The sequence below is a fragment of the Dipteris shenzhenensis genome, chromosome 6, assembly GCF_047967505.1.
Source record: "Dipteris shenzhenensis isolate YYH24624 ecotype China chromosome 6, Dip_SZ_1.0, whole genome shotgun sequence".
Classification (NCBI taxonomy): Eukaryota; Viridiplantae; Streptophyta; class Polypodiopsida; order Gleicheniales; family Dipteridaceae; genus Dipteris; species Dipteris shenzhenensis.
In genome coordinates this window covers 41,970,968-41,984,278 of record NC_141601.1, presented here as the reverse complement: position 1 = coordinate 41,984,278, position 13,311 = coordinate 41,970,968, and the positions used below count along the sequence as shown (strand labels likewise).

Below are 13,311 nucleotides of genomic sequence, written 5' to 3'. Positions count from 1 at the left end.
TGATTATGGATGTCATCTTGTAACTACATTATGTTAAAACCAAGGATTATGTTTCTCCAAGCAATAACATTAGCGAATAGCTTCAATAATAACCTCAAGACGACCCACATAAGTTTCACAACACACAATACACTTTTCCAAGATGCCAAGGACACCTATCTTATGCAATAACTATAAGATGATGGGACAAAAATGATTTGAAAAGTGAAAAAAAGGGAGGAAAAGGAAACATATTAAATAAGTATTCAAACAAAAAACAAGACCTGCAAGATTTCCAATGACACTAGGAACTCACACAAAAATTAATGAGGCCAGAGATGTTGGTTTCCTAGTATGAGAAGAGATACCTCTCTTACCCCATTCTTGATGCAAAAAAGAATTCTCCCTAAACTACTAATAGACATGTCCTTGGTAGAAGAAACTTTTACAAATACACACTCCACAATGCTAATCTAGAGGTTGAAAAGAAAAGTCTTTTAGCTTGAAGTTTTTTCAACAACTTGCAAATCCTCAAAAATGGTGCCAAAAGGCTATTAAGCTAGTCTAAGGCATAACTAGTTGTGTCTTTGTGGGTGTTCTACTAGCCTATGTCTAAGCATTCTCTATTGGTGGAGGTCAACTAAGTTGCTATGGATGGGGCCCTTTCCTGGGCTGCCACCACTAATACTCAATTGGCAATTGTAAAGCAAAAAGTTCTCAAAATTGTATACTCTCCCAAAGCACTCAACTCATTGGATATAACCCATGACATATTTATCTCAATCATGATAGGAAATAACCCCTTGTTAATAATCATTGGTCAAAGCATCAAGGTTCTCTTTAATAATGATAAACACATAATCTTCAACTAAGATGAAATTGTTGACACAATGTGAGAGATGGTACACAGTAAAGGCCAGTAGTGATGCAATATGGAAAAACACCATGCAAAGATGCTCACAATTAAGAAATGGCATTGCCACAATAATTTTCATGAGGTAGTACTATTGCAAATAGCACATAATATCAAAATCTTGCATCTCTTCTTACATCTGCCTTCATACCCATGATATGTGCTTAATACATATGAAGGATCTATACTTACAGCGGTTATTATTACATTCTAATAGATCATATGTGAAATATTAATAGCATTTAGATCTATAACCATATAAAATGAAATCCAATAGCGATTATCATGTTCTAAGTTAAACAACATATGGGGCATAAGATTTAAATGAGCTCAAGATTGTCCTACCACCAGGGAGAGCTTCAGTAGCATGTGCCTTGGGAGCTCAAGCAACAACATCATTGATAGAAATAACCCTTTGGTTGAAATCATGATATGCTAAGTTGAAAAGAACCATGAATTAATAGGCTTTCACAATGTATTAACTAGCCAAAGCAACATCTTTAGCCATAGTAGCTACACATGGTCATATCTTCCCATGCACATCCTCAGAAATTCTCTTCTTTCTTGCAACATACCATTGAATATATTCCTCATAGTTTCATATGTGCCACAAGGTGTACCCCCTTATTAGCTTTAAATCTATGCACTGCATCCCACACTAGACAAAGTCACTTCCTCACATTTTAATAAGGCTTAATTTCCATTTCTATTCGACAACCCTCTTGATCATTATTTCCTTTAAGAAATAATAGATATACCTTTAAGAAATAATAGAGTTTATTTAGCGCAAGCAGTTGTGTTTTACAATACCCCTCTTCTTCCATGCACTTTAACATATCCCTTTCAATAGCTCTAGATCCGACTTTAGTTTAAGCAGTCGTGTTTTGCAATACTTGTCATCTTCCATGCACTTGCGTATAACCCCCTTGCATAGTTCTACATCCAATGTTTTTTGCATACACAATTCTTTACACATATTTCAAGAGTCTTGTGGGTATAGTGCTTAAATAATACATGTTGTTATGGAACTCGCATAGGTTCCCAAATGCTAGAGACACCCTATTTAGCCTTAGAGGTTTTAGATTCTATCTCATTCATTCCAAAGGTGTTTGTCCCACAACTATTCTTCCCACTGGTATCTATAATAGTATCTATACTTCAATATTTTCCATCAACCAAAAAATCAAACTGAAGGGGCATTATAAGAATTTATTTTTGTGCCAGAAATTATGCTAGAATCACTTATGTTCTTTTAAAATCTTAAAATGGTTCCCCATTGATTTTGCTCCTTCAAGGTCTTCAATTTGCCACTTTCACTTCTTCTAGAGTTATAATTACCATGGTTAGTCATTCTAGCTACTATTGCTAGTCTGTGAGATCCATTTCCTTCAACATTAGCCATTTGCTCACATTTACACAAGTTCTCCTTTTTGAAAACTCTATTAGGATCCACCACAATTTCTTCCACTCTTGTGCAAGGATGAACATTCATAAAAATAGTTTCCTCTCAAATTGTAGGTCATGATTCTCATGCAATATGCTCCCTATCTAGATTCTTGTTTCCTCAACACCACCACATCTATGACCACTACAATCCCCAAGTTGTAAGTTCGTGATCCATGGCATTAAATCTTGGACTAACCAAAGTTGAAGCACATCTAACATCTTTAGGGCCATAATCATTACAATTCTAGCTTATTAAGAGTATTTCACATCTCATTGAAAGTCTATATAGATGCAGGTTCCACTCTAAGAAAAAGGAAATGTGCATTATCATTCTAAACTGCATGCAATCTTTATGAAATTGACTTTCAACCTCACCAATGCATTCAAAGATTACTAATTTTTCTGTTTCCATGTATCTTTTATCTTAACATCTTCCAAACTACGTGGATAATGTAGTTAATTCACACAAGAACATGTAAAGAGCACTTGGAAGAAATAAATAGGCCCCCGTGTTGCTACAACAACAGTTCAATTTGAGATTAAAAGGTGTCAATGGGAAAATGTCAAGGTCTGCCACACTCTTAGCCAAGACCCCCTACTTCTTTTCAGCTTCATTTGGCTTCAGTTTACTTTAGTATCAGTTTAGTTCAGTTTACAAACTTCAAGCTGGGCTAAACCCCTGGCCCAACCAAGAGGTTAAGACCAACCTTGGGGTAACTAGATCTATGCAAGCCAACACGGATCCTACCAAGCGAAGTCATTTGCTACCTCGAATCTGGCTAGCAAGATTTCTTAACGGTTGCAGCTTTTGTGCTGACTCTTGGTGCAAAGACATATCAAAGGATGAAGACCTTTTCAGATCCATAAGAGCATATTTATTATCTAGAGCTTAAAGTTCAAGAGCTCAAGCTTCGGTTGTAGCTCTAGAAAGGAGAGTTCATGAAATGAGAGCAATGGAAAGAAAGAAGTCATCCATGATGTACTACACAAATGTAATGCATCTCTAGGAAATGGTCCCCACTCAAGCGAAATCAATGAAGCAAGAGATGATTGCCAATGTTAACAACAAAGTGAATAAAGCTTATCTTAACATGGAAGTTTAAGGACGAAAAAATCTGGAATGAAAAATAGAACGATCTTACGCATTGGGGTGTTGAAAGATGAATGCCTTCATGATGATGAGGAGAAAGGCATAAGAAGGATATATGCAAGATAAGTCAAAATGGCACACAAGCACAAGTCTACTTGAGAGAGAGAGCAGAAAGGATTGAGGATACAAAGATTTGGATATCTAAGGAACTCACTCTGATCCAACTCAAACGAAATCACAAGCACGCAAAGCAAGCAAATGGGTTGTTTATCGAGATGGGCAAGCATTGATTAGGGACTTCAAATCCAAACCCAAGACTCTCAATCTTAAATTGATGTTGTAAAGGCCACTTTATGATAGTATTAGATTGTAGTTATGCCTTATGATAACTCGAGAGAAGCTGAGCCTTGTGCACTCCCTCGATTCTCTAATTATCTAGATGTAGTAAGTCATTTGTTTGGTATTGTACTTTTGTCACATAGATCCATGAGGCCTTCTTTCTTTAACTTCATTTTTTCGGTATAAGATTTCACTCATGATTTAAACATATATCAAGTACACAGCTATCTTGATGATTGTTTCAAAAAGATGTTCCTTTTCTGTGGACAAGTGCAAATACACATGCTACAAAGCTACAAGCCCCTCCCTAACCATCCAACACCACTATCAGGGCTCTTCCAAGATAGGAACATCTTTTTGCCTCTTTGCCTCGGACTCCAACCGACTACGGGTGAGAAAGGGATTATCCCCCTATTAGGTTGCAAGAGAAACGATGATTCTGTCCTTCAAGAACAACCCCCCCACCCCACCGAAAAAAATCCATGGTGAAACTCGAGAGTTGGATGAAACAAGTAGATATGGTGAATATGGTCTCCTACAAAAATTGGTTTGTCGCCTTGGCTAGCTAATATATACCTAGATGAATCCAAGAACATTCCCAAACTCATCCTCTAAAAACACAACATAGCGCACTTTCCAAAAATTGGTTTGTAGCCTTGGCTAGCTAATATATACCTAGATGAATCCAAGAACATTCCCAAACTCATCCTCTAAAAACACAACATTGTGCAGGTTCAATCTCACGATAGTCACTCATAGGATTGAAAACCATAAACTCCATCACGCATAGTAGGGACTGGCTACTATGACATCCCCACTGACGTCATCAGCGCCAAACAGTGGGTGTAGACCATAGTATAAAAGTATGCTCTCACACATACAAATCCACACACCCACACATACTTGAGCATCCATTTATACAAAGTCTTCGTACTGAGTTTCTGTTGGCACTCCAGAGATGAAGGGCAAGCTCAACCATGATGAAGGATAGCACTAAAGGAGAAGGCTAATCAAAAAGTAGTCCAAATCTCTTCATTCAAGCTACAACTGCTTGTGAAGTCTAAACGATTTCATTTTAGTCTCTCCCAAACGAGCATCTAAATCTAAATCCCAAAAAGTCAAACGTAATTTGAGAAAGGTGAATTGCCTTGGGAGGCAAATATGTGCTTTTAACTCAAATATATGGTAGACTTTTACCCTGATGTGAAAATTTCAATCAATATGGGTATCTCTTCCAAAACCGCCTCACTTATCTTGCAAATACACAAAATTTCAGTAATGCTCGAGAGTCTTGCTCCCCCGCTAGGTCGGGTGGTCGAGTCCCACATGCCTTCCCAAAACCTGCATCTATTGGGATCTCTTCCGAGCATTACTAATTCAAAATATGTTGAGTTAGCAAGTGTTGGACCTATTGACATTCCAATTTAGTTTGGAACATTCCCTCATGCATGTTTTATGTGACATTTTGTTAAACAAGGGACATTACTACAAGGAGGTCAAGTACTTAGTCAAAGGAAGACTCCTACCAACACAAGATCATGGGCAGGGCATTTTTCAAGTCAAACATTTCGTCTTCAGTCAAAACTGTTGGATGCAGCTTGAGAGATGGAAAGGTCTTGCGAGCTTCACTGTGCAAAGAGTGGCAGAATCAACTGCTTCAGCTAGCTCAACCAAGTCCTTCAGTAAGGATATGCCATCAAAAGGATGCAAAGGAATCCCGGAGTTCAGTGGCCAAGTCAATTACGAAGATGGGAGTCAACTATTGCCAAGCAACTAGCAAGCTCAAGGCATCAGTCAAAACAGAAAGGCAGTGGGTTGGCAGCATCAACGGCCTTAAAGCTCCTCTACAGCAGAGAAACAAGTTCCCTTAGACCTTCCTCAACGCTTCACAAAGCCCTTTGAGAGAGTAGTCGCTTCAAATTTTAAGAAGGTGAAGAGATGAGTGACGTGAGAATGGAGAGAAAAGACAAGGAGGAACATTACACAGGAAAGAACATCCAAATGCAAGCATTGGAAGGCTCCAAGGCTTCTCCAATAGTTTCCAGCATCTATGGCAAGAAGGCGAACATCACATTAACAAAGGAAAAAGGTAGGAAAACACAAAGATCAGGGTAGAGAAATGATGCATGCTAACATTAAGAGAATAGAGTGGGAACAGGGTACGAGAGAGTTATCATATGAGATATAGCTTTTGAAGACTACAATATATCCAATCGTACAAATTTAGAATTTTTGTTGTTCTTAAGTCCTGACTCAGAAGAAAGAGCAGATTAACCTTTCCCCGATTCAGTTCCAAACAGCTAAAACTAGGGAGAAGATAGTGATAAACAAGAATGACGAGATTGAGGATGACAGTGAACACTGGTGGTACTTCAAAAAGATCCAGGAAGCCAGCCCTAGAAGATACGGAAGGTAAAAGTAAGAGTCCTTCGGCTATGGAGCCATCATGAGGTCTCCTGGGGGGGGGGGGGGGGCCACAACAACTATGGCTTTGATAGTGATGGATGTGCAGTTCACATTAAAAGCATGATATGCCAGGTGGTGCCAGCAACCCTGCCCAATCTGTTTAGCTATTTCTTCAGTTCATATTGGTGGTGCAATAGTCGCTTCTCACAACTCTGTCAGCTCAAAAAAGGCTCACTTTTTTCTGACCACGGTTTGGATAGAAATCTATTTCAAGGAAAAAACTATAATTGCCTATGCAACAAGGTAATTCAGTTTAATTTCTTCCACAGACTTCTAAACAAAAATGCTTGTATGTTGAAAAGGTAAAACTAGTATAATAATATAAAATTTGCACGGTATCACACAGCATCTGTATACCACTGATTAGAAATTTCTCATAAATTACGAGAAAAGAAGAAGCTTGAAAGTGAAAACCAACTGATTAACTGATTTGAGCTAGATATACCTACCATTTCATGAGGAACCAGAAGTTTTTGGTGTGCATGAATAGCAGGCAAAACAACTTCGCCATGAAATCATCATTCTTTTGGACTGAAATTCTCGTCCAAAAGCGAATCCACCATGAAAATCAACACCATAGAAGTGATGCCAAGTCCTACCAAACCAAAATTGTTAGATGCCCCAAAAGAGACGTATGCCTCTTGAAAAGTTTATGTTGACTGTGTTCTTAAGATACTAATGGTAGCATGAAAGTGATCATGCCATCCTCTTCGCTGAAATGACAATAATCATGCCAGATTCTGCTGTGCTTACAAAATCCACGAGGAGCAAGAGAGGATCTGGATGCCCTTCGAAAATATTAAAATGCCTACGTTTATCTGCAGCCATTAAAAAAAAAAAGAAATCCATCATAGAAAAGGGCATACTGCATCTCACTTCATCCATTCCCAACACCCAAACTTCCAGCACTCCCATGAGAAAACATCCATCCAAACAAAAGCATGGACTTCCTTTCTTCTCCTCCTCTGAACAAGAGACCTTTACAAGGAACTGGATGGACCAGAGAGACCTGTGGCATGTAAGCTGATGATTTATCTTTCCAAAACACGAATCTCTACCATTCCTTCCTTTCTTGTTGGTGAATACCACAAAACAACCTTGGCGGCTCCTAGAGATTCCAAAGAGCAGTCCAGCCCATAAGTTGCATCTTGCATCTGGGGCCACCTCTTTAGAAAATCGACTGCAAATCTGGAGTCCAGTCGAGCACGGACGGGGCCTGCCACCTGTTAGTGTTACAAGGATGCATTTAGAATTGTTAAAAGCTGCTAAACATCTATTCCTTGTATAACCCAATACAAAGCGCCATTAGGTGCAGTGATGGGAGGAATAAATCATAGTATTCTCAAAGTTTGAGAAGTGAAAATAACCTGTTGCTGCAGAGTAACTTCAAAGGTTGGAAAAGTTGTATTGCTATTCCTGGCATTTTCTAAATCAGATGATGATGCTGCTGCCAGTGTTGATGCTGCTCCAAGGTCTAGGCGCACACTTAATTTTGAGAAATCAAGAAGTGCCTTCTGAAAGTGACCAAGTTGCGCAGAGAAACCCACTGACGCAAATGCATCAGCTGAAATGTCGAGGCCAGAATTGTTCAATGACAAAGCCTCCCACCGTTCCCCACCTCTCATAGGAATACGTGCATTTAAGATGCCACCTACATTTTAAAAAGCATTATTTTACCCTCTAATCCAAAATATAAAGGATTAACTCAACTGATGAAGCAAAGACCCCTCTACATACCGATGATGCCAGAGAAAGAGATATGAGGATGAGAAGCCAGAAGATTATAAGGCTTTCGAAATTTGCGCCTCATAGCTTTCCATACATTCACTTCTTTTCCAAAAGAGAGAGCCGCTTGAGCACGTGTGCCAGACAATGCATCAAGCGAAACTTCCGAAGCTGCTTGCCCACCAGGCTCAGTAACTCCTGTAATGTGATGCACACCTACACGGTAGCGGAGCCCTGAAGAGATACCAGCAGATACCAAATCAAGAGAAATCATCCCTGGCACATTCCAATACCTTCCTGTCCTATCCACACACTTGTCATTCCAAGCCGCTTCCATTACAATGTCGTGCTTTTGCAGCTGCACCCATTTGAAAAGTAACAATGCCCGCAGTACTGTGTAAAATTAGAAGAGGGTTTTGTTAATGTCTTAACAAAAGCTACAGCTCCTTGCCTCACAAAGACGGTTGAGATGCAGAGGACATCAGTGATTCCAACAAGAAGACAGCTTAACACATTGAAAATACTGAGCTCGCTGGCTTGTAGCACATGATTAACGCTCTCTTCCCTCAACCAAGCATGATTATCCCATTCACATTATAAATCCACAGTTGCAAAAAAATCCAACTAGCATCAACCAACGCCATCATCACCCCATACAAGAGACCTCATTCAAATGGTATTCCAGCACGTTTTTGATACCATCAAGAGCATGGTTGCCAAAAAGGATGCTTGCAAATCACTACTTGGAAACCTCCAGTGCAAAGTTGCTGAACTGAAGACCAAAACATCCCTCCATATGTAGCCACAGGCACATTGCAACATCAATATAAACTGTACAGTACAAGGACTCGCTTTTTAAAAAATCCCTTCCTATGAAGTAAGCTATTGGACTCTATCCTAGGCTGATGCCTGGCCCAATTTCCCATTTGCAGCACCTGGTGATGAGTTGTGGTCCAAACATTGGTTCCCTGGGGTTCCCTACACCAATCTGTTGACTTGGGTCCACAAACTAGGCATAGCGTCTGTGATGCCTTTGTCAAGGCAGCAGGTGGATTGGGACTATTCACCCTCAAAACCACCTGCCAAGTTGTGCCGCTCAGAACTTCTGACGCAAGATTCCAGCTCCAAGAGAACTATGTCCTCCACCACCCTTCCTTCCCATGTGTTGGGGTAAAGGCACATTGCCACCCTTTTATTAAAGATATGACACCTATGACTGTCTTAAGACAGTCATAGGGTGAAAAACCTAATCCTAATAAAACCTATGAGTTTGTGGTGTGGCGCAACACTTCACACCCACATCTTTTGTGTCTCCCCTCTCTCTCACTCTCTCCCCGTTGTTCCACTCCCTCATTCTTTCCCTCTCAACTGGTATCAGAGCCTTCACCTCTCCCTCTCCCTCTCCACTCCTCTCTACCTCCCTCTACCCCTCCCTATCCCCTCGGGCTTCGTGCCCTCAGCAGCGGCAGCAGCGAGCTCACAACGGGGCAGCGCAGCGGGTAGAGCAGGCAGCGCGTGCGGGTAGAGCTGGGCAGCGCACCGGCAGCGCACGCGGGTAGAGCAAGGCAGCGCGCGCAGGCAACAGCAGGGCATCGATCAAGGCGGCGCGCAAGCAGCGCAGGCGGAGCTCGCATACGGACTCCGTACTGCCGTACGGACACCGTACAAGCGGCCGTACTGTACGAACGCCGCCGTACGGTTGTTGCGTCAGATCGCGTCAGACAGGGAAGAGAGGTACAGTTCGTTTTCTGGTTTTGGGATTTGTACCCTGCACAGGTACAGCAGGTACAGCTGGTACAGCAGGTACAGCAGTTTTTTTTTTTTGGGAAGAAGAATAAGAGAGAGCACTCTGCTCTTCACATTCCCGGTTGTTCAGTTCTCAAAACTGTGTGTTGAAGGTACAGCAAGTACCCTCGTGTCCCTCGTGCTTGAGGTGACTAGTACCACAGTGTGTGGTGGTTGCACAATTATCTTGTTTCGGGAAGGTCAAATGCCTTGATTTTGCAAAGGGCTTTTATGCTTTTGCTAAGTGCAAATCTCAGCTTTTGGGTGACATTTTCAAAGGGCTTTTGCCTGGAAGTTTATGCAGTGTATGCCTTGAGGCAGTGTGGAGCCAGGGAGCCCACATTGGTCTTGTTTCCGCAGTGTATTCAGTGACATTTTTGCAGGTCACATTTTGTGTACGACACCTTGAAAAATGTCAATTGAGCCACGCTTGGCCAGGGCGCATCGAGTTTACTCGGTCCCTAACTGTCCATCGTTGACAGTGCTCAAAAGATTTTCTCTTCAGTGTTTGTACATTGGGATCTGTGTTGTTATTGTGTACACAGGGCCGTTTATGCATTGCATTGTCAGGTGAAAGTGCCAGGAGAGCGCTGTATTTTGTATGCTACCTCAGTGTTGAGGTGTTTTTCACTTGGTACAGGTGTCAAATCAAGGGGCTTTTGCCCAGATTTTGCTTGAGAGCACTTGAGTTACTATTTGAGACCTTCAGATGCCTTTTATCCCCTTGGCAGAAGGGTGATTGCTTGGGATTTGTCCCATTTTCTGTTGCAGGTTTGTGACAGGCTGAAGTGTCTGGAGCCTCTTTTCAGTGAACAAAACAGTGTATGACAAGTGGTCTATGCATATAAAATCAGTGCAATACCTCATCTCAGGTGGGAGAAGTGTCCAGGACAGCAGTGTTTTGTGCTTCGTCAGCTGATGATGCACTGATAAAGCACTTGTGGAACAGCTGCAACATTCTGAAATTACTGTTTTATGCCTATTTGAGCACGGTACAGTGTGTCAGAAGGTACAGTAACTGGAGGGAAATTTTCTGTTTTGCTGCAGATTTTTTGACAGTAAAAACAGCACTATTGTGAGTGCTCCTGGCTCTTGATAGAGCAGGTTTTTCTGAGAAATCAGAATTTTATTCAGTCATTTTTTGACTTACAGGGAGTCAAGTACTCTCCTTATCTGATATGGCATCAGGGGGAAGTGAATCATCAATTCTGAACATAAAGAAATTGGAAGGGGCACACAATTATGCATTATGGGCAGAACAGTGTTTGAATGTACTTCTGCTAAAGAAGATTTCTAAGCCCATAAGGGTGAAGGGTGTCAAGCCATCTGGGATGTCAGATGATGAGTGGGAGGAGCTAGATTTGTCCGCGAGGGCTGCTATCATGCTCACTCTTAGTGATTCTCTTGTGTTCAATGTTCAGGCTGAAAAGACCTCTTATGGTATGGCAGAGGCTAGCAGAGTTGTATGCCCAAAAGAGTTCAGCCAGTAAGGTTTATTGGTTGAAGAAGCTGGTTGATCTTCGCATGAAGGAAGGTACAGCTATGACCTCACACTTGAGTGAGTTCAATGCCATCTTTACACAGCTGATTGCACAGGGGTTGAACCTTGATGAGGAGTTCAAGGCTACTTTCTTGTTGTGTACCCTCCCTCAGAGTTGGGACACTTTCAAGACCACCCTGTCTAATTCAAATGTCACTCTTATATATGCTGATGTGGACAGCTCTCTCCTTATGGAGGAGATGAGCAGGAAGAATAATGCGGGCAGCAAGTCTTCAAATGCTTTGCAGGTACAGGAAAGAGGCAGGACTCAGCAGAAGGGGAGATCTGCTGGCAAGTCCAAATCCCGCAGTCAGTCCCGTGGCAAAAAGGATATTGAATGCTTTTACTGTGGCAAGAAGGGACGTGTGAAGTCAAGTGCTTCAAGTTTATACGGGATCAGAAAGCCAAGAAGGCTGAGGCAAAGGATGCAGGCAGTGGAAGCAAAGGCAAAGGCAAGGCCAAGGCAGATGACTTGGATGCAGTGAATGTTGCAGCAGAAGACAGTGAAAGTAACAGGCATGATGTTTTATGCTCTTCTGCTGTAATTGCACATACATTGGTTATTGATGGCCATGACATGCACACCTGACTCTTGGATTCAGGTGCTTCTTTTCATGTTACTCCTCATAGGGAGTGGTTTACTTCCTACACAGGTACTCATGGAGTTGTTCACCTTGGGAACAACTATGCATGTCAGATTGCAGGGATTGGCAATATACAGATAGTATTCCCTGATGGACGCATATTTATGCTTGATGGTGTTCGCCATGTGCCGCAAATCAAGAAAAATCTGATTAGCACTGGCTTGTTGGATGACAGTGGTTACCACACCACATTTGGGGATTCCAAATGGGTGATTACTGATGGCCAGGTTGTAGTGGCTGAGGGTTATAAGAGTGATACCTTGTACCCTCTTTATGTTTCCAGTGTAGGTAATCATGTTGTTGCCATAACCGAGCTGCCAAAGGTTTCATTGTGGCATAGCCGGTTGGGACACATGTCCGTTAAAGGAATGCAAGAACTGTCACGTTTGGGTTATCTGCCGTCTCTTTCATTTTCAGATTTGCCTACTTGTGATCATTGCATTTTTGGAAAGCATTCTATGACTCCTCATAAGAGGAGAACTCCCCAGAATAGAGCACCGCTTGATCTAGTGCACACTGATTTGTGTGAGATGCCACAGCTATCACTAGGGGGTGCAAAGTATTTCATTACTTTTATTGATGATGCCACACGCAAAGTGTGAGTCTATAGTTTGTCGCTCAGGTTGAGAATCGGACAGGTCGCAGGCTGAAATGCCTCAGATCCGATAATGGGGGTGAGTATGTGTCACATGCTTTTGTACAGTTTTGCGAAGCTAAGGGCATTAAACAGGAACTCACAGCCCCTCATAATGCATCTCAAAATGGTGTGAGTGAGCGGATGAATCGAACTATTCAGGAGAAAGTTCGATGTATGTTGTCTTATGTTGCATTGCCACATGGCTTTTGGGCAGAAGCCGTGCAAACAGCAGTTCACATAATTAACAGGTTGTCGAACAAGGCTTTGGAGTTGAAAGTGCCAGAGGAGGTGTGGTCTGGCAAGCCACCTTCATATAAGCACTTACGTGTGTTTGGCTGCGAGTGCTTTGCTCATATACGCAAAGAACTGCGCACCAAACTGGAGCCAAAGTCCTCCAGATGCATCTTTATGGGTTATGGTGACGAAGGTGAAATGGGGTACAGGATATGGGATCCCGTTAAACGGAAGATTATACGCAGCAATGATGTCATCTTTAAAGAGGATAGTGTACACAAAGAACCCGTACAACCTGCGGAATACAGGAGGGTTGTTTATGATGATGTCGGACAGCAAAGAATGCCCATCAATATGCAGCAGCAGGCTGCTGTAGATAACCCTGTTCTAGAGGGTATACAGGCTGAAAATCAGCCATATAATTTTGCCAATGATGCACCACTGGATATGCCAGCAAATGGGGCTGTAGAACAGCCGAATATGGTGGTACAGCCACCCGTCATGCATGACGAA

General features: G+C 41.9%; 1 protein-coding gene across 1 annotated transcript in view; it reads right to left on the bottom strand.

The window, feature by feature from the left end:
• Positions 1 to 6,645: 6,645 nt before the first annotated feature.
• LOC147901190 (protein TRIGALACTOSYLDIACYLGLYCEROL 4, chloroplastic-like) overlaps positions 6,646 to 13,311 on the bottom strand; it is a 31,632-nt gene continuing 24,966 nt past the window's right edge. Inside the window, exons 3-5 of the mRNA XM_087375762.1 lie at positions 7,971 to 8,316; positions 7,601 to 7,884; positions 6,646 to 7,456 (exon numbers count right to left, since the gene is read on the bottom strand). Coding sequence (XP_087231888.1) covers positions 7,265 to 7,456; positions 7,601 to 7,884; positions 7,971 to 8,316 — 822 coding nt within the window. The 3' untranslated portion in view covers positions 6,646 to 7,264. The remainder of the gene's footprint in view (positions 7,457 to 7,600; positions 7,885 to 7,970; positions 8,317 to 13,311) is intronic.